This window comes from Purpureocillium takamizusanense, chromosome 12, assembly GCF_022605165.1.
Source record: "Purpureocillium takamizusanense chromosome 12, complete sequence".
Taxonomy (NCBI): Eukaryota; Fungi; Ascomycota; class Sordariomycetes; order Hypocreales; family Ophiocordycipitaceae; genus Purpureocillium; species Purpureocillium takamizusanense.
The window spans coordinates 452,910-479,812 of NC_063079.1; the positions used below are offsets into that span (position 1 = coordinate 452,910).

The window sequence follows — 26,903 nt, forward strand, 5'->3', positions numbered from 1 at the left end:
CCCAGACCTGCGAAGTGAAGCTAGCCGTGATAGCCGTCACGGCCGGCTATATAAGGTTAACGGGCTCGTCACCTATAAGGTCAACGAAGCCGCCGTCAAGCTCGTCAGACTCGTGAGACTCGTCAGAGTTATTAGAGTTGTCAGAGACCGGCGTGACGCGTGCTGCTACTATTGAGATCCTTGGAGCCCGTGTGCCGGGCTCGTAGGTATGACTATATTGCTCAACATAGGCAAGACCACGGTCTTGTATATCCGGTCGGGTTATTATAGTCGGTGCTATATAAGGCAGTGGCAACGGCAGCGGCGCTACGGGCATCTTGTTTTTCCTACTACATCGCGAGCTCGGCAAGCGTTAGCTCTCGACGGCTACTCTTCACAATAGCACTTATATTAACGTCTGGATATTACATTTGCGCTATGGCGATAGCTTCACTTTGACTATATTTTATGTGGGTCGGGCAGCAGCGTTGTTGAATGCTAGGTACTGACTGTGTGGAACATATACACACAAAATTGCGGTATCGGTCCTGCGGCTCAGACCAGCCACATTGGGATGGCCGGCGAAGGAAAACAAGGTGGTCGGGCAATTGCCCCCGATGCATCTCACGACTCGCCTCACCCCACAAGCCATTTGATGCTCGCTACCATCATGTCGCAAAGATTCTCGGCCCAATCTAGCCGCACCGGTCACTACCGGGCCTTGCGGGCCCTCTGCAGGGATCATGCGTGCTCATACGTACGAGGTTAGGAGCTTTCCTCCCGGTCCGTCTGCACAGTCGGCATGATGATCTCGGTACCTGTGTCTTCCGGCAGTCACTGGCTGCGAAATTGCTTGTCCTGTTCTGCGTGCACCTTTGCAGCATTGTACAACAATACCCTAGCTTTGCCTGGTTCTGTGCTAGGGCTCAATGACTGACAGCCATGACAACCAACTAACTGCCAGCGAGTAAATGAGGGAGCAGCAACAGGCAGCAGCAGCAGCGGCAGGCATCAGGCAGCAGTAGAGTAGAGACCGAGGAGGGGCCGGCCAAACGACGACAAAACGTCTACCAACCACCCCCCCGGTCGTGCGGACAGGCAGGCAGACGCATCACCACATTGTGTTTTGACATCATGAGGGCCAGCGTGTGCTTGCTTGTGTGGGTGGAATAACTACTGCGCGGACGCGTGTTGCGCTTCCATCGGCCATTACCAATTCTTCCGTCCGTTTTGTCCTAGTAGTGACGGTACTGCAACGCCTACCCTGCCGCCCGCCATCTCGCTGACGAGCATATCGTTTTGTCGTCTAGAGAGAGACAGAGAGACAGACAGATAGTTACAGTCCAGGGTTTCTTATTTACGCGGCCGCGGGTCACGTCAGCCACGGCGGGTGCGCCGCCGCACACCGAGCGATGGATATTCTGTCGTTGGAGATGAGCGACGACACGCACGCACGACCAACTGACCGGGCTGGCCGCCTGTTCGTCCGTCCGTCCGTCCGAGTGTTGGAGCGATCGATACTACGTACGTGGCATGTTGTACATAACGATGGGCCAATCTTACCTTGTCCCGAGCTCGTCCGGGGAACATGGAAAAGGAACTGACGATCGTCGTCGGGGAATCATGGCGCCCATGGCGGATGGGGTTGGTCGGTCGGGGCAATGCTCGCATGCGCGTCTTTTCCACACGCACGCAAACAAAATCGCTCGCCACCAAAACGGTTTCGCTTCGCAGCAGCACGAGCCCCTAGACATGATGATGGGGTCTCTTTCGTCTGCGACATTCTGACAACTCTCTCTGGCTGGTGCTCTTTCCGTCCGGAAACTCTGGCGGAATGCCCTCCTATGCAATCCACCCTCGCTCCCTCCCTCCTCCTAACGGTCAAAAACCAAGACCATCACCGTCATCATATCTTCACTAGGACATCATCACTGACAGCAAGCCCCCGAAACCACGGGACGGGGCCTTTAGTAGTCTACACGATACGTTCCCCCTCTACAGCCTGCTGCTGTGACTGCCGGATGGATCAAGCGGGAAATAATCTGGGCTCTCAACTTTTCAAACCCAAATTTTGTCCTCCAGAATAAGGCCGGCCCGCCGCTGCAATGGCCGGCCGGCTGGCTGGCTGTGGCCCTCTTATTGAGCTGAGCGATTAGCGAGCGCGCGCGAGATCGTCAACGCAGCTAGCAGGGGGCGAGCGAGCGAACGACTACGTACATCACCCAACGAGAGGCACTTTGCAGTCACCAATCGGGAAAAAGAGGAAAGTGAGGGGAGGGGGGAGGGGGGGCTGTTATTCTTATTGACAAATCCGAGGAACTTTCCCTCCCTTGCCGGCCGGCCGGCTCAACCGACAGGCTCAGGCCGGCCTTACCGACGTGAAGAATGTGTCCATGGCGGGCTCGTTTTGCAACTTTCCCTTGGCTCGTATCGGAGCTGGGGTCTCCCACGGAGAGGCCCATCAACAAAATCTCGTAGTCGCCGCGACTGAAAGGGACGCTTCATACGGGGGAAGGGGGAGCGCCACGGAGTTTCGCCATGCAGCTACGTCGTTGCGGGCCGCGCAGCAGCGGTAGGAGTTTGCGCTACGTCGAATCGCGAAAGAAATTATCCAAGCTTTTGTCTTGAGTGCCTGGTGTGGTCGAACTCTGACTGCTCGGAACTAAAATCGGACCTCTTTTCTCTTCACCAGGCAGAATGGGAAGACGATGCGGCATCACGCCCGTGTGCTTCCAATGGAGCTTCTACAAAAATTTCCACCCCTCCTGATCGACCCCTTCCTTACCCGTTCCCGTCCTCAACAATGCGGTGGCAGCCATCGACCAACGTCCCACGAATGCTGGTCGCCGAGCGAGAGCCACCGAAAAGGGATATAGGTAGGCAGGCCAGGCCAGGCCCTCAGCGGTAGTGCGGCCGATTTGACGACCTGGAAGTGCGGGCACGACAGGCCTGGTTCGCCCCCCTCCGTGGCCAGCCTTATATCGACCAACAGCAGGCCGACTAGTAGATGCCTCAATTTCAGCAGCCTGGATCGATCTCCTCGGTAGTTGTGTGCCGGCCTCTGCGGCAATGGATAAAGCGGGCCACATCCCTCGCCGTAGAGACGCCATGCAAAGAGAGATCTCGGTCGAGAGAGAAAGGGTCATGGTAATGCCTTAAAGTTGCCGCCGCCTGATACCCGACAAACGACGCTGAGACGTAGCTCGCCTCGACAACAGGCCCCCACCGTCCAGCACTCTGAACGGAGAGCCGAGATCGAGACGGGACACGAGCCCAAAGTCTCTGCCGACAGCTCGTCCCGCCACCAGAGGGGAGGAAAACATCCCGAAGACCGCTAGGCCAAAGCCATAAATCATGTCGGCCGCCCTCCCGCCGCCGCCACCGCCGGACATCGACCTCTCGCAGGATCGACGGGCGGTCATCATCGCCACGTCGGTCGGGACGATAGCGCTCGCCATCCTCGTCGTGGGCCTACGCATCGCCAGCCGGCGCATCAATCACGCGCCGCTGTGGGTAGACGACTGGCTCATCATAACATCGCTGGTGCGTCCCACCTCATCTCAAGCTGTCTCTCTCTCTCTCTCTCTCTCACACACACACACACCCCTGGGCGTTTGCCATTTCCTTGTCCACCTCATTCATAACCATTGCCACTTATGTGGGGAGAACGTGGTTTTGCTGATCAAGGACATTGGATAGGTTTGCGCATGCGCGCACGTCTCTTGCTCTTCGCTATACCGTAAGTTAACGCTCACTTAGAAGCTTGTTGCCGAGAGCGGGAAGAGGCACATGGAACCAAAAAAAAAAGGAGCAAAGTAGTGCTGACGTCCTGTTTGTGGAAAAAAGCCACGAGCCGCGGCCTCGGGAAGCACATCTGGGCCAACCCGCCCGAAGCGGCCCTCGACTGGGCTATCGCCCTCTTCATCGGCGAGCTGAGCTACACCTTGACGATGCTGTGCGCCAAGTGGTCCATCCTCGCCTTCTACTGGCGCGCCTTTCATGTCCGGAAGTCGATTAAGGTTCCTATCTGCGTGCTGGCCGTCTGTGTACTATGCTGGGGCATCGCCGTGGTAAGTAAAGGGGGCCGAGCCAAGCCAAGCCAAACCTGGAGTGGTCGGCCGGCCGGCACGTGTACAAGAAAAGACATACGATTGTGCAAGACTGATGAAAAGGGCTGTGGCAGTTTCTCGTCGCCATCTTCCAGTGCGTGCCCGTCCACGCGTGGTGGCAGCGCTTCGACCCCGTCAACCCGCTCCCGCCTTCCGCGTATACGTGCGGCGTCAACTCCCATGAATTCTTTTATGGAAACGCCATACCGACGATTGTGACTGACGTGTTGATGCTTGCGTTACCAGCGCCATATATATGGACATTGAATCTGCCGCGGGGCCAGAAGGTAGCTCTGGCGGGAGTATTCCTCGTCGGTTTTTTGTAAGTCTCATGTAAACCCACTCCTCATAGTGGCTGCCTCCTTGTCGCGCAGCTTCGCTGACGTTGCTCGCAGTGTCACTATCGTGTCTGGCCTCCGACTCAGCATTATTCTTCACCAAGACCTCAAGGATCCAGACATTACTTGGGTTTTTGTTGACAGTACTAACTGGACCATCACCGAGGCAAATAGTGCCGTCGTCTGTGGTATGATGCCGTTCATCTTCCGCCCCTGTGGAACCTGTCTGACAGACTGAAGCTTGCCTGCCCTTTCTACATCCCGCCCTCAGCAAGCTCTGCAATGGAACTCGGCGCCTGTTCTCCTGCGGCAGCCATTCTGGTCACGGGTCCACCCGCAAAACGATGACGACCACCAACACTACCACCGTCGGCAGGGGCAGGACTTGCGACGGAGATGAAGGTTTGGACGATGACGATTCGGGCGCCGTCCGCACCTGGGACGGGGATCGTCGCTTCGGCTTGTCCTCGACGCATGCTACCGCGTTTGCGAGTCGAAGTTGTGGCACCTATACGAGTGGCGGCGATTTGGAGGCGGATGAGCGCCTATTCGTGTGGACGTCTCCTGATGACGGGCGCAGCGCAACTACTGTTGCGGCAGAGGGAAGAAGGGTAGCCCACGGCAATAATGAGTCGTTGACGTCGATTGAGCTCCGAGAGATGAACCGTGTAAGGACGTCGGTGATGGACGGGATCGTGGTGACCCGCGAGGTGCATATGCAGCATCAAGTTGTATAACGCGCATATAGTCGCTGAGTGCAGAATATACGAGCGAGACTTGTTCCAAGTATGGCAGCATCGAATTGTCCCTTCGTGATTGCCGAGACCGTGTGCGATGGCTTGGTTTTATGGTGATGTTTGATCCGAAAGCCCGGCCTTTGTCGTTAAAACTCGAGTTCCTCCACCTCCATGCCACAGTCAACACACGTCTTGATGGTCATGCCCTCCTCGTTCTGTACTGTTCGCCCCCACTCGTGGACGTGTCGGCCGCTGCCCATAGAGTCGCCAAACTTGCTGGCACCCGATTTGCCCAACGTGCCGGCCTGGCGGCGGAATGCGTCTGTGCGCGTCTTGCGCTTGAGGTCGAGCAACTTCTCCTTGAATTTGGCCTCCTTGCGGGCCTTCTTCTGGGTCTCTCGCCGCTCGTACTCTGCATCGAGGGCCTCGGAGGAGCCCCACTTCGATTTGATTGCGTAGTCTTCGACTTGAAACCGCAGGAACAGCATCATGTCATGCCAGTGGGACTTGTGTGGGTTAGGCTTATTGAGGTGAGGGAGCAGTTCCGGATCGCGCAGCTCGGCTGGTGTTCAAGTGTTAGCGCGTCATCTGGAGGTGGCAAGGGTTCTGCTCTCGGAGAAGCATACGGTCTGTCAGGAGATAGTCTTCCTTGCACTCCGTCTTGGTCAGGAGTGAGTACTTCTCGGGATACTTGTCTTTGCACTTGTGGCAGACGCAGACGTGGAAGACCTCCTCCCAGACGAAGTCGATCTCGAGACTCCTGCACTCTCTGCAGCGCTTTCTCTTGTCCTCGTCGACAAGGACACTGATGCCGGGCTCAAAGGGCCCTGCCTTCAGCCGCTTCAGGTTACGAATGACCTGCAGCTTCTCCCACTCCTGGACCGTCATGTTCTTGGGCCGCTGGTCGTCGTCGGCGGGCTGTCCAGGCTTCTTTCCGCCGAGGGCAAAATTGTGCGGGTCATCCTCCGTGGACAGAAAGCCTCCCTTTGTGTCGGTCATGGAGCTCATGTTGTAGTCGACGAACTTTGTGAACTTGCGGGCGGGGCGCAACTCGCCCTCGTCGCCGGCCTTGACGCGGCCATCGCGGTTTGTGGTGAGATCCCCGGCGGACAGAGAGCCGAACGGCCGCTTGCCGTTGACGGGTTTGCTGACATGAACATGGTCGGTCTGGACAAAGCCGGAGGCGGACTTGGGCACGGCGGACACGGCGCCTGACGCACGCTGTTCTGCTTCACGCTGATCGCGGATGGCCTTGGCGCGAAGGCGATTCTCTTCCTGGGACGGCGTCAGATGAGAGTCTGCCCGGGATGTCCAGGGGAGGCGTGTATGCACTCACGATACGCCGCGTCACCTCAGGGGTTGGTGGCGAGCCTGGAGCGGGCGCCTTGGCCGCGGGCGGCGGCGTCTTGGGGCGCTCCATTCGTGAGAAGTGGTGAAGGGCGGCTACGCGGCGCTGGACTGCCGAGAAGCGACCCCAGCTTGATGCGGGGCTCTACTCCCTGTGGAAGCGACACGCAGGGATCCAGCGCAGGGTTGGGATGTTGATGTGGTGGCAGATGAGCAGTCGAGACGGTGGTAAATATCAGGGACGCAGGCGGCAGGAAGTTCAGGAAAGATGATGGAGTGGAGGGGCGAGGCGACTTGCGACGATCGCTACCATCCAATGGAAGTACAAAGTATGAAGTACCGTCCTGATAGGCGCTGAAATGCTGATGTCACCCTCGCTCGATGCACCCTCCACTAAAGTTACTAGGTACCTACATACAGTAGGTAGGTAGGTAGGTACTACAGGTAGGCATGTACCGTAGGTAGGTTAGTACTAGGCAGGTACTAAGCCAAGCTACTACAGGTAGGTGCTAGCATCACCGCGGCAGGTGCGAGCCACTACTGGAGAATTTGGCCCGGAAAGGGTGCATGTCTCGTTAATTATTCGACGCCACCAACCTTACACGTACTCATCACTTACTACTGGTAGTGCTCGACTTCCGACGTCTGAAGCAGCATGAATATAGTATTTCGGCCTGGGCACGGGCCGTTTTCAACCCACCGAATGCGCATGTATTGTACAGTGTACGTACTTCATGCTTCGTACGAAAAGTCGTCTGGTAAAACTGACACGGCAGGCAGGCCCACACCAGACTCGTGCCAGGCAGGGCCGCCGTCCTTCAACTTCACGTTGCCTCAACTCCCATCTTCTCCCATCACTTGCAGACGTAAATACATACTTTGCACCCTTGAGGTGGTCAAGGATACTGGCGCGGCATGCCCCTTTTGATTCTTTGAATTAAGGAAAACACTTTATTTCTGCACCATACACGCTGCCAAGCCCGCGCCGCCAGAGCGGTAAAGTAAAGGCACCCCTCCCCCTCCCTCCAACCAACGCGGCCTGTTCCCGATCGGACGGAGGGGTTGATTTGAGCTGATGTAACCTCCAGTTTTCTGTAACATGGCCTGACCATGCAATAGTTGACCAGGACAGGATGGGTACAACTGTCGCCTGCTAAAGCCGGGATCCTTGTCTTTTGGATAGGATTTCAAACAGCAATTAATAACGAAGCAACAACATTGGACAATAGCTGTACTCGAGACGCCACGGACCAAGGTTTCTCGAACCACGTCGGCCAACCTAGTCTGCGCCTGTCCTTCATTCTCGCGTGGTATGCATACCTAGGCTGTAAAGGCCTGCGATGAATAGTTGTTGCGCGCGCAGGTGTCTGTTTCTCTCGAGATGGAGGAGCGTTCGGAATGCAACCATGGCCCGCCAGCAAGGAGTTTCAAGAAGCCGTCCTCTGTCAGTTGTCAGTGAGCGACATGACGCCTCAGCAGCCGCCCGAGCCACGTCTGCAGGGCACAATGCGTGGTTGCATAATCGTGCTGTTGACGAATGCGCCGATCAACGGGGCGATTAACCAGTGGGGTATTTACGCGCCAATGCGAGCCGGCCTGCAGCAGCAGACTCTTCTACTACTACTACCACCATAGATAGCCATTGTACTGTACGTATGTACATACGCGCGGCAGCGGAGTCGTATTTCTACTTGCTCGATGCAACGATGCGGCACGCCTAGGCGCTTGCATGTGCGCTGACCACAAACGTGTTTCAGGCGAAGCTATCTTGTAGTTGGATATATTGATTTCGTCTCGCCATAATTGAGGGCCGAGACTTCTAGTACCCGAGTCCGCTCCATCACTCTGCGTCGAGTAGAGATTGAGCTTTCGCGGGACCTAGAATATGATCACTATGCGACTTCAAGCAACCTGTTTAGTCTTGGTGTTGTAAACGTCCCCTGCGCTGCTGATTCCACCATACCGGGAATGGGAACCGGACAAGATACTATACCCAGGGGGGGGGGGGGAAGCCATCGAGACGGGACCCTCGCCACAGGCAGGGGTATCGCGGTTGCCGCCGCCGCCGCCACTTAACCGTCAGCCGTCAACCGCCGGGCTAGTTTTCGGGCAACCATGGTAAGCTGTAGGTCTCACTCGTTTCATACTGCCGCGATGACACTGTGCGTTGGGCCACCAACCCGGGGGCGTCAAGGCAAGGCAAGGCCGGCGCCTACCTTACGCACTCGCCACAGCACGTACTCATGCTGTATCCAGAGCGATTTGAAACAGACTGTAATTTCCGTGATGCTGCGGTGCAGGTCCCCCTGAGAACGTGGGGGGGATGTCCGGATTGTCGCCTGATCTTCGCTTCCCGCAGCGTAGATCGGATGGGAAACAACGAGGTATAAGACGAAGGGGGGACCTCGACGACATGTCCTGCCTGTTGATGGTTTGACAGCGGCCAAGGCATCTGAGTTGCTCCAGGCGTTTTTTTCAAAACCAAAAAAAATCTCAAAAAAACCAAACATTCCTTTTTTTCTTCTTCATCACATTCCTTAAGAAAAGATATTCCCATCATGAAGGCCTTTGCTGTCGTCGCCGGCGTCGTCGGCATGGCCCACGCCCACATGAACTTGGCCTACCCGGCCTGCATCGGGCGGAAAGACAACATCAACACGGGCAACGGAAAGGAGTTTGGAATAGACAGCAATATCAACGCGCCCCTCGACCCGTCGGGCTCCGACTACCCGTGCAAGGTGCCCGGCTTCTCGGGCATCCAGGTCAAGACCCCCCCGCAGATGACGTGGGAGCGCGGCGCCAACTACCCCGTCGGCCTGGGCAACGAGGTCGTCCACGGGGGCGGCAGCTGCCAGTTCGCCCTCTCCAAGGACAGGGGCAAGACTTCGACGGTCATCGCCTCGTACATTGGCAACTGCGCCGCCAACATCCAGGACCGCAACTTCACCGTGGCGATCCCCTGTGACACCCCCGAGGGCGAGTGGCTCTTCATGTGGAGCTGGCACAACAGGATAGGGAACCGCGAGATGTACCAGCGCTGCACGTACCTTAACATCAAGGGAGGGGGCTGCGGCAACAAGTGCGGTGGTGGTGGCCAGCGTCCGCCTGTGGAAAACGACCCCGTCATCCCGCCGTCGTCGGCGTCGCCGCCTGCTCCCGCGCCCACGACGCCTGCTGTCTCGACTTCGGCACCGGGTGATGATGGCACGCCCTCGACGCCTGCTTATCCCCAGCCCACAGAGACCCGCCCTGTACACTGCTACGCAGGCCGGAAGCGCTCCATCGGTCACGGTCACGGCCACGGTCACGGTCACATGAGACGCAACAGCCTCGCAATCCGCGACTCGACACTCGACACTCGTGCTAAGCCTGGCCCGGCAAAGGGCTCCAAGTACGACGCCGCCAAGTGCGCGTGCGTGCCCTTCGAGGGCCGGCCGTCCATCTTCATCGCCAACATCAAGGACAAGGCCAATCCCTCGAGCGAGGAGCTCTGCACCAACGAGAACACCGACGTCATCTATCCCGACCCGGGCCCCGCTGCGTGCGTTGAGTACACCTCGGACAACCCATACCCGCCGGGCAAGAAGGGGACATGCCAGTGGAGGGGCAAAGGCGAGGGGGCCAACCTGTAGTTGGCGGAACAGAAGGCTGCCGAAGAGGTGCGATCACGGGCGCGTGACATGGTGGTGGCCGACCTTTGATACCCTGCGAACCCGTGGCAGCGCCATTTCATCTTTAAGGGGGGCAGGGTGTTCTCTTCTTCCTTGTTTTTGAACAATGTATCCGCGGAGCTCCGCACGCATGCGTGTCGGCCGCGGCAGGTACTTTTTGAGGTGATCCTCGTTGTTATAGATACTGGGGCAATTAGAACAGTTGCTGCATCGTTGCAAACCTTTTCTCTTCTTGATGTGTGACTCTGTGTGCTTGATGTCCAGTCGCCAAGCTGAAATAACAGCCGGGCCCAGGGAGGCTAACGGGGGAGGCCCGAAGACTGATCTAACATGATGTATTTCTGCTGTGAAGTCGCGTGGTATTCTGAACCGTACAAGTATACGAAATACTTGCGAGAAAGCCGCATTGAGATCGTGCGTTGCACGAGTCAGTGGGGCCCAGGCCCTGAGTTATAATAGCACTTTAGGCAATAGGCACAATGCCAAGGGCGCGGTGATGAATGGCTTTCGATGCGAGGTATGTGTCAAGTCCATAGACTCCATACAACATTACTGAGCAGCGCATCTCTTGATATACTCCGATGCGACGTGTGTACTGCGATGTTCTGAGCGCCATGGAAAGACAAGATCGATGACTTACTCTTTGTTGTTGGTGAACCTCTCTGTCCACTTACTGTACCTTATTCTATCATCATCGGACCGCCCGCCCCTCAATTCAACTGAATATGTGAAGGAGCAGGCACCGAGCGCACTTATGCGCAACTCAACCTTGTCGCTTCAACTCCAAATTTCTCGCGCGACTCGTTGAGGCTCTCAGTTGCCTTTATACGGCATAGCATTGCGGCGTATACCCTCATGAGGTGTGCCATCCGGCGCAAAGGCATGATTATGCCATGAAATCTTGAGACGACTCGCTTAGGAGAGCTCAAAGCGGGCGCTCCGCGTCTTGCGAAAGAGACAAGGAAGTAGCCATCCCGCGTATAAATTCGCCCCCAGCGCCGCCGTTGGTTTATTTGCCTGAAACCCCAGCATTGCAATCACAACAGAAAGGCAACATCCAGCAGACGTCCTCCCACTCTTCACAGTCCAAGTTTTATATCAGCCCACCCAACGTCGCCATGAAGGTCCTCGCCGCCACCATGCTCCTCGCCGCACTCGCCGGCACCGCCCTGGGGGCAGCCTGGCGAGGCTCGACATATGGGACATATGGCACGGTTGTAAGTACTATGCCGCACGCGACGCAGCAGCAGCAGGCACACGCGTTGCTTGCAGCAGCAGCGGCACCAGCAACAAACAACCCCCTCCACCCCTCTTTTCTCCCTAGTGTTCTTGCTTTTCTCACACTTTCTTTTCCCCCGCATAGTACTCGGCCCAGGTATGCGCCGCCGCCGCGGCCTGTGGACCCAGGGAGTACTGCTGCGGCACGGGCAGCACCCGCTACTGTACAACTCAGCGCAAGATGGTGAGTTTTTTGTCTGTTCTTGCACCGTTACCCGTTGTGCCTTGACCTCGCATCCTCGGCGTCATGGTACCGCTCTCAGAGGCGGCTTGCAAAAACGTGTGGAGGGCCGGACGGCTGACGGCGCGTTGGGGCGGATGTAGGGCCAGGACTGCGATGGTCCGGCGTAGGAGGGTTAGGAATGTTGCGTCATTGATCACGAGGCCGTGGGCCGTGGATTCGGGTCATCGTTCGAAACCACTTTGGGGGTTGCGAGGGGGTTTTGCAGTTTGTTGACTAGACTGGTCATTCGATGACCCATATCCCGTGGGGCACGAAAGCTGGCAAGACAATACAAAATGGGATTGCGCTCGTTTATAAGTGCTTGCCTTGCCTTGTTCCGCTCCAAAACGCTCTTAGGTCGGCAGACAAAGTCTCATGTGCCCGGCACTCGGGTATCATTTCACGTTGCTCCCTAAAGTAGACGATTGATGTTTCAGAGCCGACGGCCAGAGGCGCATCGAAGCGTCGTTGACAATGGACTATCATACACTACACCAAGTCCCACCCCTCTGCCGGCGCTCAGCCACATGCCCAGCTTGCGCGTAGCTCCTAGACGACGCGCCCTCTCTACTCCTCCTTGACACCGCCGCGGCCGGCCCGCTCGGCAGCCTCGACAGCCTTCTTGTCGCTCTGGGCCTGGCCGCTCTGCATGGCGCTCATGAAGCCCGCAGCCTGCTTGAAGGGGCGCTTGAGGTCGCCGACGGCGGGCTGGCCGTACAGGTAGATCTTGGCCAGGTTGCCTTCGAGCGCGCTCTTGAGAGGGATGATGGACTGGATGAGCAGCGGGTTGGTGTACTTCATGTACAGGTGCATAAAGGCCATCATGGCGACGCCCATGGCCTGGCCGCGGAAGGCGGTGCGCAGCTGCTGGATGTCGTAGGCGTGGACCGTGGTGGTGACGAGCTTGCCCTCCTCGGTGGAGCCCATTGGCGGGGGCTCAACGTACTTGAGCGTCGTCATGTCTGCGTAGAACAAACAACAAAGGTCAGCGACTCGCGCACGGGGCAATTGCAGGGGGGAAGGGAGGGAGGAGTTGCGCTCGCTCGCGAGAGGTGGTAACCGTACCCTTCTTCTTGTTGATGGACGACTGAATGTAGAGATATATGAGTGCGATGATGACATTGCTGGCAATGTAAAGGCCGCGGACGCCATTAAGGACAGTTGGGTCGTCAAAGGGGATGCGCTTCGACACCTGCATCATGCCCAGGATGATGACGAGGTTCGTGCTGCAACCGGTCAGCGCGGATGCTCTTCATGACACGTCTGCCTCCCGCACAGGTCGTCGCGAGACGTTCCATCTCCGTGGCCGAGGCACACGGAAGGCGTCCGATTGCTCCGTCGACGGTCAAACCAAGGAAGGAGGCCAAGGGAGGAGGGGGAGGAACCGCGCGTGCGCGCAACCCGCGGTCACGCTATCAAACTCACATTTGGGGGCTGAGGCCGGCCATTGTTGCGGATTCACTCGCTGCGAAGCGTGACGCAAACGGAAGACTGAAGGAGGAAAGGAGAAGGGGTGATGAGGGGCGACGCCTGACGTGCTGCGGAAGCGGGCGACGGCAGAGGTGGTGCGCGAGTGGGTTGGAGGCAAGGAGAGGAGGGAGACGGAGGGACAAGCCAGGTGGTGGAAACATCTGGAGTTTTTTCGCCATTGCATACTGGCCTTTTGGCCACTCACTGGGGGGCCGCGCCGCCACGACAAGGAGGGTCCGGGTACGTACCACACCTGCCCCAGGCCGTCTTTGTCCGGGTTGTTGGTGCTGGGCCGGGCCGTGCTAAGGTTTTTCCGGGGAGGCGCTGGCGCTGTTGCCGCTGCACAGGCGCGTCGCGTGGCCTTCCAGAACGTCCATCGCAGTCCATCGGATTCCTCAATATGGAAGCCAGCCACCCCCCATGCTCGGGCTGTGGCTGGAAAATGGCTGTGGCGTCTGGGTGTTGGTTCTGCCGCTGGTCCCCTGCCCCACTCTATCTCGCAGCGGTTCCTCGCCCGAAATCCAGGAACGCCCACTCCCGCCGAGGTCCAAGGATCGTGAGCCCACACTCCCTCTCTCTCCTTGACGCCCCGGGGAGCTGGCGAAGCGGGACGATTCCCTTTAAGGCCAGCTTGCAGCGGTGGATGACGGCTCACGACTTTGTTCAAGGGCCATCACCGAAAGCGCCAACATGGTGAAAAACATGGCAGAGTGCCGGCCCCATGGCCGAGAAAGCCGGAGCTGCTTCCAAGAACGCGTCTCTTTGTGTGTCGCACAAAGAGACTTCGTGCCTGCCCACCGGCCGGGACATCGGGGCGTGATCAAACGGCTCCCATATGTCATTGAGAGGCAGGTATGCGTGCTGTTTTGCCTCGAGACAAACTCGCAGCTTTACCGCACACAACAGCTGAATGCACTCATTCTTGCTTGACGCTGCTTGACGCTGCTTGCACCGGTGGCATTATGCTTTGTCTGCCAAACAGCCTTTTGTTTGCATGTAGACATCCTCGCAAACTTGGCCCATCTGCAATCACGGAGCCTGATTGTCGTTTCGATGCTTTCACCTGCAAACAATGAAGCGAGGCAGCTGCCGTCGAGGGCTTCCCTCGATTAGTCTTATAAAATGCGGAACGGAGTTCGAGCGCATTTCCAGTGAAACCAAAGTTAAGAGTTCGCGCGCAAGGACGAGCCGATTACAACTGGCCCAGTCACCGAAAAAACGCTGAAAAGAAGGACCGTCTACAAGACAACCGAGCTCAACATGCCCTGGAGGCTTCGTAAAAGGGAGACCGAGACGTACAGCTATACGCGCTTCGGCCGCGATCCCCCGTCCGAGAACTCACAGCGACACCGCCATCGCCCGGCCTATGACGACTACAGATGCCCCCCCTACACCAAACCATTTGGGACCTACATTGACCCGACCTGCGACCCGGCCCACTACTGCAAATGCGCCTGCTGCCCCGCCGAGGGCAGCAGGGCATACGATCTCGCCAGGCTCGAGTGTGATGCGGATCGCTGCCCGTGTAACTGCCACCACAAGTCCACGTGGGATTACCGACAGTCGGGTTCAGGGCCCTTCCCACCCGGGGCCACTTACTACTCGCGAGATAGGGGATCGCGGGATAGGGCTGCATCACGGGGCCCGCGAATCATACTTGATGTTGTTGATCGGACAGGTGGGCCGCTGGCCAAGCGGCACGGGGACCGCTTTGTCTTGTCCATGGAGCCGCATGCCGTCGCCGAAGACATTATTGATATGTTGGCACCGGATCAGCGGCGATACAAGGTCGTCGTGTGTTGGAGAGACGGGGATGTTGAGATCCTGGACAGCATGATTCCCATGCATGAGCTTCGGCGTTTTGCAAAGCGACTAGAAGTCAGGGAAAGGAAACGGGTACGTTGGACATAGGCCAATCTTCACTTCTGCATGGGAGACTTCACCTGGGTATACGATGAGCGTGTAAGTAGCTCAAGGCCCGTGAGAGTGTACCCAAGGCCAACTGTTTGTCAGCGAATGGACCGGCACGCGCCGGCACGCAACGGCACGCAACGGCACAAGGGAGGAAACAAGGCTAACGGCTAGGCAGACACAAGGGTGACGATATGGCTCACTCGCGGCCGACGGGATAAGAACACCAACAGAAGTGCCTGATGATCGGTGAGAACAATGACAGCATGGTTCGCGCATAGGTTTCGACTGCCGGCAGAAGGTGGTTGCCCAATCGGCGCCTTTGCGGCGCTGAGAAACCGCGAGGCTGACGTGGCCTTGGTAATGTCGCTCAGTGACGAGGTCTCGCGAGTTGCATACGGCCAAAGGACACCATGTGTCGTCACGAGAGCCTGGATGTGACAAATGGGACGCGTGGTAGGAGCTCTTTGGAGCGACGTGCTGAGTGGCACTCCCACAGAGTTACGACTAGCGGCGCATATGTACTGAAACAAGGACAAGGGTTGCCGTGGCCTGGTAAGTGGCAGGAATACGAGGCGGCTTCTCCCGTTTAATGGCGGCCCTCCCCTCCCCCCGTTTGTAGGAGCCGAGACTAGATTCAGTTTATTCTTGGAGCGGCGAGAGAGGGAAGTAGAATCCTTGAATATCTCATTCTTCAGCTAGAAAGAACAAGGCTGAAGCCCATCATCATGTGCCGGGTGAGCAGATGATGACTTGTTGGTTGATGCTGCTTGGCATCCACATTTGCGATGGAGCCAATCTTGGAGAAGGACTACCACAGCCGGGAGATCGCTGGCGGCGGACTGGGGACCAGACGACTCGACATGTCGACTCGTCGAAGCACACCCCCTTTCCCCGCCAGGTGTGTCGGGCACGCGGGGTTCCATGTTTGGTGACGTTGGTCATATGCGGAGGCCGGAGAGACCATCATGCGTACCCAGCCAAAGACGCGCAAGAAGGGCCCTGGGTTACAAAGATGAAGACAAGCTTGGAGCGGTAATGCGCTCATGTTATCTGGGGCGGGGCAGATGCGAGCTTGATGCTCCACAACTGGGCAACGATCTGAATGAATCTCACCACCACCCTTCCACCTCAGCCCTGCCATGGGTCGAGACAGGTCGGGAACAGCACGGCCCCTGCCATCTAGTCACACCGCCTAGGCCCAGGACGGGAAGCGGCTGCTTGTGACGTGCATATTCAATGGATGAAAGGCAGAACGCTGGTGGATGTTTGTGGGCTTTTTGGTCCACACTAGGTGGATAACGCCTCTTGGTGAGGGCAGATGAACCGAGGGGCAGCCACAGATGCTTCATGCCTGGACCCCTGGTCAGGCCCTTGCGAGACGCGGCTGGGCATTTTAATTTACCGATTTCGTCGAGTTGAGTCACTGCGAATGCCCTGTTTGGCGACCTCTGCAGCATCACGGCTGGTTTGCAGCCATACGTGTGACCGACAATAGCTTCGGGCTATCTCGTCAGTCCGAATCTGCAAGAATCGGCACCATCGCATACTGATGTACAGGTGGACTGCTAAGCTCCAGTTGTGTGACTGGCCGACTACCTTGCGCCCCTCGGGTGGCTGGAGCCGTGGACCGGGATTCATGGGAAGGATGTGGTTGTGGGAGAACGGACACAAACCGAAGACTGCGGTGACGAGACCCGGGGCCGAGGCCGAGGCCGAGGCCGGCGCTGTCTGGGCCCAAGATGGCTCCCATCCCGAGAGCGAGGTCCCGAAGCGGCGAGCTGGGGCTTCTCTTCTCAAAGCCGCTGACGTCGAGCTCTGTGACATTGCAGCTGATTGCAGCACACGCGCGTGTCGCTCAGGCGGTCCTGGTGCGATGGACGCCTGTCTGCAAGGCAGATGGAGCTGGACACCAGGACGGCGCGCGCTGATGAGTGGAATTGGGGGATCCGCAGCTCGTATGTCGTACGGCCACTGAGGTGGCTTATTTCGCTCACGCCGGCCCCTTGCGCAAGAGCTCGGTCGCAGAGCCTCCAGGTCAAGTGGCTTATTTGGTGGCACTCGCGGTTGGCTTGGCCGCATACGATGGATGAGTCCAGGGGCGCCGTCTAATTTTTTTTGGATCGGGAACTTGTGTCGCGCGATGTGTGCTGGGATGGTGCACCCGGGGGTGGAAGCGCCGTGCAGGAACATAGGCCGATGTTGATGCAGAACTTCGGGAGTCGATGGTCGTGTGATGAGAATCGATTCGAGGTTGGCAGATCTGAGTTCGTAGCCGAGCCGCAGTGGCTGGGCATGTCTGAATGGGTGGGTGGGTGTTCCGGTTTCCAGGTTTCATGACGAGATGACGACGATGATGATGATGCCGATGTTGGCGGCGACTTCTGTTGGGCACGCCTGCCGCCTCGTGGGATCGAAGTCAGACGCATAGGCGCCTTGCAGGTGTTTCATAGCCCGAGACGAGATAAGACAAGACAGTGATTTGGGCAGGCGCGAAGTACCGAGTTCGATGCACCGCGCCGGGCCGCCATGATGAGGAAGGAGGCAGTGGCAGGGCAGTTTCCCTGGCCCCGGGTTAAGTCCCGTCTGAAGTTGGGGAAGCTTGGGAAGGCACAGGGCACTGCCCCGCCCATCATCCAATCCGTGCATCCCCTCCTGCTGACAAGTAGGCCGGGCACGCTGTCCGGTCAGGATGCGTTTCATGATACCTTGGTACTATAGTACCATCCATGATGGAAGTCGCCACTGGGGCGCAACTGCCACTCGCTGCACCGCCATGATCTCCAAGTCTCGTGAGGTACGTCCCCTTGGCAGATCCTCCGCGAGCCGCCTCCAGGGCCTCAAGGCACCTTTCCTTTCTCATAGCCCTCAGGCACCACGATTCCTCTCCGCCGGTCGTGCTGTCCTCGGGCAACCTGGCCAGGCGCGCATCTCTCAGCTTGCCAAACACCCGCCGTGCATGCAGACTGTCGCGTCCCCTTAGACATCGGATGCTGTTTATAGTACTACCTTGGGTACCTACCAGGGACGATGTATAAAGATGGGTACTAAGGTTGGTATTTCGGCAATCTCTTGATTTGTGCGTCGTGCGCCCTGTGCGCCAATCCTCTCCGCGGCCCCTCCCCCCTGCTGAGCCACGCCTAGATCGCCAGCTCCCGCGTGTAATCTGCGATGCTTCGCGGGCACGGAGCAAGTAACGCTCAGGGCTCATGGCAGCCAGGTCTTCAACAGCCCCACGTGCGTCCTGGGTGGTGTCCGAGAGTTGGCCAACGCCGGAACGAGAACGAGCAACTTTGGTACTAAATTACTTGGTACTAGTACATATTCTGCATGTCCGGAGAAATTGACATACGTACAAAAAAGGCTACGACGCATGGCGCCATGATGATGAAGCATACATGCCCTGCAAGGCCAATGCAACGTCGAATCCCCTGGCCATGCCCCGTGCTGCATCGCTGCGCGTACGGTACAGCACAGCGCATCACATCACAGCACAGCACCACCGCCGCAGAGGCCGAGGACCGGGAAGGACAACGCTGGGGGCTTGGGCCATAGGTAGGTACCATGTGTCAGCCTCTGTCTGATACACAGCAATACGTGCGTCGGGTCCGGATTCGGCCGATACAATCCTGCGCCGTCATCGCCTGCCAGTCTCAATGAGCCATCGTCAGAGTCTAATTCGCCCTGTGAGTCGAACGCCCGGTAGATGGTCCCTGGATAGTATGCCATTCGAGCTTATTATCGCCACCATGGCAATGCAAAGCAATGCAATGGCCCAGGCCACTGTCGAGAGAGGCAAAAGCTGTTCCCCCCTGCGGCTACTACTGTGGCCCCCAATTCCTTCCAGCCTTCTGCCGATGCTCTCGGAGGTAACGCGGCAAGGCCTGGCTGGACTCGATCTCTCCGGCGTGGTCGGCGACCACGAGGACATGCCGTCTCCGCAATTACTGCGACCAGCAGGCACGGCGGGCGGATCGTGAAGGATGCAGGTAGGAGATTCCTGCAACCACACATGCCACAAGAGCTCGCACTTCGCTCCCACAACAGCCTCTCGTGCCCATGACAGGGGTGGCTTCTGCCTCGTCAGCCCCCCCTTCCCGTGGAGCGGTGGCCTTCTCCACGGCCGGCAGCACGTCGCGGCTGACCAATGGTGGAGGCATCGTCTCCATCGCTTGCCGTCCCCTCCCTCCATGGTAGCCCTGCTGGGCTCGTCGAGCAACCGAAAGTCCCTGATAGGCCACCGCTGGGCGCGACAAGCGCTGGCACGGAACCGTCGCCGACTGACACGCGCACACCACGGTGCTGAGGCGAGTGACGGGGTGGGAGACGTCACGACTCGGGCGACGAGACGGAAACTGGGACCGAGCGGCTTTCCGGAAGCCCGTTCAGCTGCGCGAGAGCCTCGCGAGTCGCGGCCCCCAGAAGCCCCTGATGCACCGGGAACGGGGGTTTGCTTCTCACGCGCGCCCGCGCGTTGTCACGAGATATCGGCCTTGGGCGACGAGGCCACGATGGAAACGTCGAATTTCCTTTCCCTTGGGGCACCCCTGCCTGACCATCATGGCCCTGCACCCCACCTCTGTTGTCCCACTGCCTGGCCTGGCTGGTCCCTTGTCCTCTCTTGCCTCCCGAGTTGCACCATAGCCCCATCACGATTGGCGACGCATTTCCCCTTGGGTTGGCTTCCTTGGTTCCCCGAGACAGGGTGGACTGACGGCTGCGCAGCAGTAACTCACAAGCGCCTGCGCCATGCTCTACGGGACACTTGAAGATCTTCCCGCCCTATGGCAGAGGACCCATGCCGCCATCAAGGACCGACTGTTCAGAGCACAGCCGGAGCATGGCTGGCTCCTGGAGACAAGGTGAGCTTGTGGGGGCTAGTTCGACGCCCAGCGCCCCAAGTGGGCTCTCACCCCTGGGGCCTGTGGGTGCATCAATCGACCATGCTGGAGCTCTCGGAGTTTGGGACCCATCGAAGGCAGCGAGAGGGGTCTTGCAGCCTGGCAGTACCGACAAACAAGTGCCAGAAGTCGAGGGCCAACGGCACGCGCGCACGCACACACACACACGCACACACACACTCGTGGTCGTCGCCGGCGCGGGTACGGCGAGCCAGACGGGTAGTAGGTCGGTCGGTCGAAGGATGCAAGTCGCTTTGGTGCTGTGGGGGGGCCAGAAGATGACTCCGCCCGCTGCCTAGCTCTGGAGCCTGCTTGCTTGCTCTACCGCAGACTGTCGACACAAGCAAGACACGCCTATATAAAACGGCTTCAATCGCATGTCAGCCTTGTCGCTACAGACTCGTCTCCAGGAAGCCATGCTCTTTTGACCCTTTTTTTGAGCCACATACCCCATCTCTTTTTGCTTACAGTGCGTCTCGTTGCAGGGCTCGCGACGGGCTTGCAACCACGCGCTCTGTTATACTCGACATCATGTTCGGCACGTGGAAGTACGACCCGGAGACGGACCAAGTCCAGAACCTTAGACGGGCATACGATCCCATCACAGCTCGCTCGAGCCAGCATCAGGCTTGCAACAGATGCCACGAGAAAAAGGTATGATTGCTGCGGCGTATCCGTCATACCGTACCACCGTGTCTCTACTCTGGCCCTTGCAATGGGCGAGCAGGCCTTCTTACTGCACGAGGCCACTGCATTGGCGGCAAACGATGACTCTCAAAGTCTGTTTCCCCCCTTGAGGCTGACATGTCCCTACAGCTCAAATGCAGCGGGGACAAGGATGGCTGCGACAGATGCGCAGCCAGTGGTCACAGCTGCGAGTATAGCCGTTCCAACTCACGCAAGGGTAGAAAAGGGAGCGCAAACTCCAAGGAGAGCCGCTGCCACAGCCGGGAGGAGAGCAGAAGCCCCAGCAGCCACACCTCATCTCAAAAAGGGCAATCGCAAGCAAAATCCAAGAGCGGGCGATCTCGCAACAGCGGCAGCGCATTGGCCTCGACATCGCACATGGGGCAGCGACACCACAGCAGTTCTGCCAGCCACACATCGTCTCCAATGGCATCCCCAACCGACGCCTTTGATATGAGCGCAATGTCGACAGGAATGACCAGCGACATGTATGGATCGCCTACAATGTCACAATTCGACACGGGCCACTTCCCGGCATACCAGCAGGGAGTGTGGTCAGGGTTCAATGATGCGGCAGACGTGGTGGTGACTACCGCAATGGACTCGACGTACGTGGCGACGACCGGGAGCATGTATGACAGCGTGTACGGAGCATACGACGCATACCAAGGATACCAATACCCAAACATGGACCAACGATATTGGCCGCAATGACAATTGTTGGGTTAAGTGCTCGCCAGAGCACCGCGAATCTTAACGCTGTAAACGTCGGAGCGGATCCCACCGGACGGCTCACTGAGACGAATGAGAAAAAGCGGCGGCAGCAGCAACAACCCGCCCCGTAATGGTAATGACTTGACGACTGCAACGACAAAACCCCAGGGAGACTTTCCAATCCATTTTCTGTGCCTGAATTGACTCGCATCTCGGTCACATGGAGGATTACAACAGCGGATGCTTACTATTTTCTTTGTACTACGCTTTCGACGGGGACTTGATAGATCGTGTCTTTTTTTTTCTTTCTGAGCGAAGACTAGATAGCATCGCTGGAGGAGTTGGTTTGCTCAAGTCAGATTAGCGTGCAGCTTGGAGGCACGTTGGTTGTACACCTCAACTTGTACGTGGTGCCATGTATACTGTGTGCAGGAGGTGCGGTGCGTTGGGCTTCTAAACGAGACGGAAGCGCAGGCTCAGACGAAGCGTCGCAATACACGAGACGTACGGGTTTCTTGGCTGTTCCATTATGTACTATACTAATACATAACGAAAAACCGCCTTGTACCACCACGCGCATGGACAATTACGTTACTATGTAGAGCTTCCTTGCAACCGGCTCGACTGCGCAGTTAACGCAAGGGCAAGCGTGCTCGAGATTTGACTGCTTTGTGTCACGGAGGAGATTGACGATGGGTGTGTCACGTCGAGATGCAAGCGGCGGACCGAAAAGCCTAGGCCTGCCTGCCTGTCTGCCTGCCCTGTCAGCGTTGCTCCAGACATACATATATACGAAGTACATACATACAGGCGATGAGCTCGGAGATGCACTAGCGAGGAGAGCCAACAGACTGGGAGGGCCGCGGGAAGATGTATGCAAGAGACCTTTTTTTTTGGTTGCGAAACCCCCGCGGATGACACGAGCAGACTAGTTAGTAGTAACATGGAAGAGTAGACAGAGCCCCTATGCAGCAACAAGCAGAACACGAACGTCAGCCAGAGGTGGGAAGGGGTCTCACCACCGGGGCGGTCCGGCGGACGTGACGTCGGAGTTGCACCGTATACTATAGATCATCGAGACTTGCGTGGGGTGCCTTGCACCGTGCCTTGCGGGAGGGACAGACACCCTCCATCCACCATCCACATGGCCGCCCGGACCTGACCCTGCTCCCCGGCCGGCGGGGGTGCACGGATGAGGGTTATTCTTGGACGTTGCAGGTTGTTCCTCCACCTTGGCGTGATGGCTGGGTGGTGGTGGTTCGCTTGATTACCTACATACTTTCGCGGTAAGAGGCGAAGGGGGGGGGGGTTGGATGCTGCTGCGGAGCGGAGCGGGCGGCTGTTGTTGGATGGAGGGGGAGGGCACATATACGGAGACGAGGCGGCGGCTGCTGCATGCAGAGGGCGCAGCGATGCAAGCGCCCGAGGCGGGGAGGGGGCGTTGCTTACCCATTCCGGTCCCCGAATTTGTGCGCGTTCAAGGGGGGATGGTCTGGTGTCGCGTGGCGGACGGGTGGGATCTGGGAACGAGGGTCTGCGGGATGTGCGTGCTTGTACTTCGTATACGTGTGTTGTAGATGTCATCCGAGCCTAGGTACGAAGCAAGCCAGGGTGCATCATGCTCTTCCATAGGCCGGGGAAATAAAAAGGTACTTCCGGGGAACTCGTGTTGGCGGCAGCGATGTCACCAGAGGAGTGAGATTTTGTACGAAGTAACATGAAGTAAATGGTCGCCGTTGAGCGAGGGGGGAAGGTGGACAGGACAAGGCGTGCGTGTAGTACGGGATGGAACATGAAGTGGCGCTGAAGCGTGAATGGAAGGATACACTTGCAAGGGCTGGTGGTGAGAAAAGCATGCGTGCTTTGCGTGAGACGTTGCCTGCGTAGGAATACGAGAAGGTGCATCTAGAACGATATGTAGTGAGTGGTTGGCGTTCTGAGAGATGAGGTCTGCTAGGTACTCACGCGTTTCGCTCGAGGGACGGCACGTAACAAATTGAGTACTAACTTAGTACTAGGTACGAGCCCGCGCCGCCGTGTAAGTGCCCGGGCGTAGCGCGCCAAATGGGGAGCTCTGGAGGGTTGATATGAAGAAGACGTTGCGGGGCAGTTCCCGAGTGCCCGGATACCCGAGATTTCGTGTATCCATGTACGGAGTACAGTAGTACGATCTATATCGTACTATAACGTCGGCGGAGGGGAGAGGCAGGGGGGTGTTTGTGAAGTGAGGCGGAACATAGCCGCTTTGCGAGGTGGTACTGCGTACTAGAGGTACCTAGTCATGGAAGGAACTCAACGGTCCCATGGGCGTGGCTCTGACATGCCCCGGCAACATACATTATACTCCAGAGGGTCATTACCATGGGCTTTAAGCCGGGAATCAATGGATTGATTGGGAGAGCACGTGATATATATACTCGACGAAACACCCGTGTGGCCAGAGTAAGCCACGGCATTGCCGACTCTCGTACTTTGTACGTCGACGGACAGGTCCTCTGTGGATGAGCTGTCGGGGATGTTCAAAAGTGACCGCATGATGATTGATTGCCCGAGTCCCTGACGAAAGGGGCCGAGGCACAGGTCGCATCGAGGACGAGGTGAGGCGGGCCATGCAGTGGCTGCCTGGGGGGCTGGAACGGCGGCCCGATGGCCAGACGGATTGCAGGTTCCGCTCCACTGTAGCCGCTGGGCCGTACGCACCTCACGCAGGAAGGTGGACGGCGCTTGGGCGCGTAGTGGTTGAGGCTGGTGGCTGGGGCGTCGGGATGGAACGGGCCTGCTTGCTGCTGGCCGGGTGTGGCTCAGCTGCTGAGTCATTCATTTTCTCTCATGCGATCATTGGACGTCATCGCGTGAGAGGCGTTGAGCTCAAATCTTGAAGCTTCGACACAAACAGTAAATATACATAAATAACTCGCATCGCATTGCATCCCATCAGAAAACGATCAATTGACCTCAGGTCGCAACACTGAACCGAGAACGAGGGGCAGCTACCAGTTCGGACGGTGCGAGCACGACACCCCGTCTCTTGCGCACCGTACTACCGAGAGCGAGATTCTCCGGCATTGGCGGCACGATCCCGGCCGACGACGGTTGTCGGTGCTGCTGTGAGCGCCTGTGAGAAGCCAGTCGACCTCGGAAGGCGCGCGGTTTTTGGGTCAGAGGATGGCAGGGCCAGATTCTCCCGCGGGTGCTCCCGTGGCGGAGGCGCCGGCCAAGAGCGCGCTGGGCCATCTTCACGACTGGGGATGTGAGTCTTCTTCCATGCCTTATTCGTCTTCTATCGCTATCCTGGCACTGTTCGTCGCTTGTACGGTCTCCATGCGTTGTTCCATGGTGCCAAGGTCTCCGAAATAGCTCTTGTCATGTCCTCTTCCTTGTCTGGTCTCGTGTGCTAGCATGCAACATCACTCGACGCCAGGCTAATGGCTTCCCATTCTAGCCTCCTCCATGCCGCCCTCGCTGCTCGCCACGCTCATCACCGCATTGCACGCGCGGCCGCTGCAGCCGCTGCCGCTCTTTCTCTTCACGCCCCCGCTACTCTTCTCCTCGTACCTCAACCTCGCGGGCTACCCGACGGGCAGCGCGGGACTCACCGCCGCGTGGTCCGGCCTGTACGCGCTGCTGGCGCTGCGGAGGCGGCAGCCGTTCCGCGCCAAGTTCTCGGCTCGCGGCCTCGTGCGCGGCGCGGCCATCGGCATGGGCGCGACCAACTGCGTCGCCGGTGGGTGGGTGTACTTTATGGGTGACTTTGAGAAGGACGAGGCGGAGCGCAGGAGCCGAAAGAGGTGGGAGAAAAAGGACGAGTAAGACCGATTAGACAGCGGCGTCTCGGCCGTGGCATCTCGGGGTGCCGGTTTCTTGAAGACGACGGAGGCCTGTATCAATAGTGTACCATGGCGTAATGAACCTCTGAAACTCTATGAAGCTAATGTGGACTCCTTATTGTCCAAGGCTACGCAGACGCTTGCATGGTGCGGGCTCACTGGTCTGTTTCTTGGATTTTGTCAAGGTCATTGTGGTAAATGCTGAGGCCTGAATCCCCAAACATACGGTATAGAAAATTGTTCATATGGATGACGCCGTTCGCTAGCCACCCAACGAATTCATTTACGAATTGCTAGCATGAGATTATTAATTCGTCGTCGGAGCTGACGTGCTCCCCCTCTTTGGCACAGAAGACGGCGTTTCGTGGCTGTCGCTGCGGCTGAAGAGGCGTCCCCGTGTTTCTCGCTTTCATGGCGTTTCTAACACCTTTGATGCCCCACTCGACGGTTAAGCTTACTTTGGCCGCGGGAAGCGGCATGTTACCACTCTAGTCGACGAAGGTACTTATAAGCTCGGGGGAACTCACTCATCCTCGGCCGGCAGGACGCGACCGCAACATCGTCCGTCATGCTCTATACTCTTGCCACGGGCTTGGTCAGCGTGGTCATCGGAACATATCTGCTCGGAAGCCATAGGCAAGTCGTCATGCCCGCCGCGAGCGAAAGTAACGGTGCGAAGCCGTGGGCGGACACGCCCTTGGCGCTCATCCCCACGCCGGCCTTTCTCACGAACAAGGTGAGTGAGCCAGCTTGTTCCCGCACTCACTCGCTCGTCACGATGAAGCAACTTGTTGCAGAACGAACATGAACGTGCCATTACGCTGACATGCGGTGGCTGCATCGCGTGATAGACGGACATGTGGACCGAGGGCGCCAGCCACATGTGCAACCTGCACAATGCCATCTTCCGCGGCTACAACTCCATGTACTTGCAGGCGCCGCACGTCCGGGACGCGGACAAGGCCGACTTCCTGGGCTACTGCCGCACGTGGAGCAAGTTTGTGCGCACGCACGCCGAGAAGGAAGAGGGCGAGCTGTTCCCGGACGCGGAGCGGTTGCTGGGGGAGGAGGTGTTCAAGCACACGCACGAGGAGCATGGCACGTTGCATCATTTCTTTGCCTTTCCATTCAGCGGCTCTCTCTCCTTGCTGAGAAAAATGTTGCAGAAGGAGAGATGGAGCTGAATTCGGTAGAGTATCGAACTGGCTTAATGCTAACAATGGCCGGCTAGATGCGTTCATCCCCGCGCTCAACGAGTTCCACGAGTACCTGGAGAGCATCAAGGCGGACGCCTCGCAGCTCTCCGCCGCGCGCATGCTGGAGCTCATGGCGGCCTTTGAGAAGCCGTTCGAGGCGCACTTCCGCTCCGAGATCGACACCATCGCGGCGCTGGCGGCGCACCCCAACACGCCGCGCGAGGGCACGCCCGAGGCGGCGGCGGCGAGAAGCCGGTTCGACGCGTGGGGCCGCCGGTCGGTGCTCACGGGCGGCGTCACCGACGTGTCCATGTTCTTCCTCTTCAACCTGGATCGCGGGCACGAGGGCGGGCGGTGGAGCGAGTGGCCCGAGGTGCCGGCGGCGCTGCGCTGGGCGCTGACGCGGACGCTGGGCGGGTGGCACGCGGGGTGGTGGAGGTTTGCGAGCTGCGATGCGGATGGCTGGCCGAGGGAGCTGTATGCGCTGCCGTGATGGTGCGGTCGCTCGGTCGGTT

At 58.1% G+C, this 26,903-nt stretch overlaps 8 protein-coding genes across 8 annotated transcripts; 6 read left to right on the forward strand and 2 right to left on the reverse strand.

Moving 5' to 3' along the window:
• Nucleotides 1-2,969: 2,969 nt before the first annotated feature.
• On the forward strand, nucleotides 2,970-5,163 carry JDV02_010353 (uncharacterized protein; the record flags this gene model as incomplete). The annotated part of the gene is made up of 6 exons (XM_047992087.1): nucleotides 2,970-3,522; nucleotides 3,679-3,718; nucleotides 3,826-4,049; nucleotides 4,163-4,410; nucleotides 4,484-4,614; nucleotides 4,667-5,163. The coding sequence occupies exons 1-6, from the start codon at nucleotides 3,334-3,336 to the stop codon at nucleotides 5,161-5,163; spliced, it is 1,329 nt and encodes a 442-aa protein (XP_047848100.1). The 5' UTR covers nucleotides 2,970-3,333.
• RAD14 (DNA repair protein rad14) lies at nucleotides 3,819-6,778 on the reverse strand. The gene is made up of 4 exons (XM_047992088.1): nucleotides 6,500-6,778; nucleotides 5,790-6,438; nucleotides 4,129-5,725; nucleotides 3,819-4,028 (listed from the first exon to the last, which is right to left on the reverse strand). The coding sequence occupies exons 1-3, from the start codon at nucleotides 6,581-6,583 to the stop codon at nucleotides 5,310-5,312; spliced, it is 1,149 nt and encodes a 382-aa protein (XP_047848101.1). The 5' UTR covers nucleotides 6,584-6,778; the 3' UTR covers nucleotides 3,819-4,028; nucleotides 4,129-5,309.
• A 2,161-nt stretch (nucleotides 6,779-8,939) lies between these two features.
• Nucleotides 8,940-10,388, forward strand: JDV02_010355 (uncharacterized protein). Its single transcript, XM_047992089.1, has one exon. It carries the CDS (start codon nucleotides 9,069-9,071, stop codon nucleotides 10,140-10,142), a length of 1,074 nt encoding a protein of 357 aa, XP_047848102.1. The 5' UTR covers nucleotides 8,940-9,068; the 3' UTR covers nucleotides 10,143-10,388.
• A 766-nt stretch (nucleotides 10,389-11,154) lies between these two features.
• Nucleotides 11,155-13,326, reverse strand: PHO88 (phosphate transporter (Pho88)). The gene is made up of 3 exons (XM_047992091.1): nucleotides 13,108-13,326; nucleotides 12,748-12,908; nucleotides 11,155-12,644 (listed from the first exon to the last, which is right to left on the reverse strand). Exons 1-3 carry the CDS (start codon nucleotides 13,311-13,313, stop codon nucleotides 12,250-12,252), a joined length of 762 nt encoding a protein of 253 aa, XP_047848103.1. The 5' UTR covers nucleotides 13,314-13,326; the 3' UTR covers nucleotides 11,155-12,249.
• On the forward strand, nucleotides 11,300-11,810 carry JDV02_010356 (uncharacterized protein; the record flags this gene model as incomplete). Its single annotated transcript, XM_047992090.1, has 3 exons — nucleotides 11,300-11,398; nucleotides 11,545-11,643; nucleotides 11,784-11,810. 3 exons carry the CDS (start codon nucleotides 11,300-11,302, stop codon nucleotides 11,808-11,810), a joined length of 225 nt encoding a protein of 74 aa, XP_047848104.1.
• A 7,442-nt stretch (nucleotides 13,327-20,768) lies between the features above and the next one.
• Nucleotides 20,769-21,365, forward strand: JDV02_010358 (uncharacterized protein; the record flags this gene model as incomplete). The annotated part of the gene is made up of 1 exon (XM_047992092.1): nucleotides 20,769-21,365. One exon carries the CDS (start codon nucleotides 20,769-20,771, stop codon nucleotides 21,363-21,365), a length of 597 nt encoding a protein of 198 aa, XP_047848105.1.
• Nucleotides 21,366-24,336: 2,971 nt separating this feature from the next.
• JDV02_010359 (uncharacterized protein) lies at nucleotides 24,337-25,302 on the forward strand. The gene is made up of 2 exons (XM_047992093.1): nucleotides 24,337-24,615; nucleotides 24,808-25,302. The coding sequence occupies exons 1-2, from the start codon at nucleotides 24,531-24,533 to the stop codon at nucleotides 25,173-25,175; spliced, it is 453 nt and encodes a 150-aa protein (XP_047848106.1). The 5' UTR covers nucleotides 24,337-24,530; the 3' UTR covers nucleotides 25,176-25,302.
• A 458-nt stretch (nucleotides 25,303-25,760) lies between these two features.
• Nucleotides 25,761-26,881, forward strand: JDV02_010360 (uncharacterized protein; the record flags this gene model as incomplete). The annotated part of the gene is made up of 3 exons (XM_047992094.1): nucleotides 25,761-25,928; nucleotides 26,044-26,290; nucleotides 26,424-26,881. The coding sequence occupies 3 exons, from the start codon at nucleotides 25,761-25,763 to the stop codon at nucleotides 26,879-26,881; spliced, it is 873 nt and encodes a 290-aa protein (XP_047848107.1).
• Nucleotides 26,882-26,903: the final 22 nt, after the last annotated feature.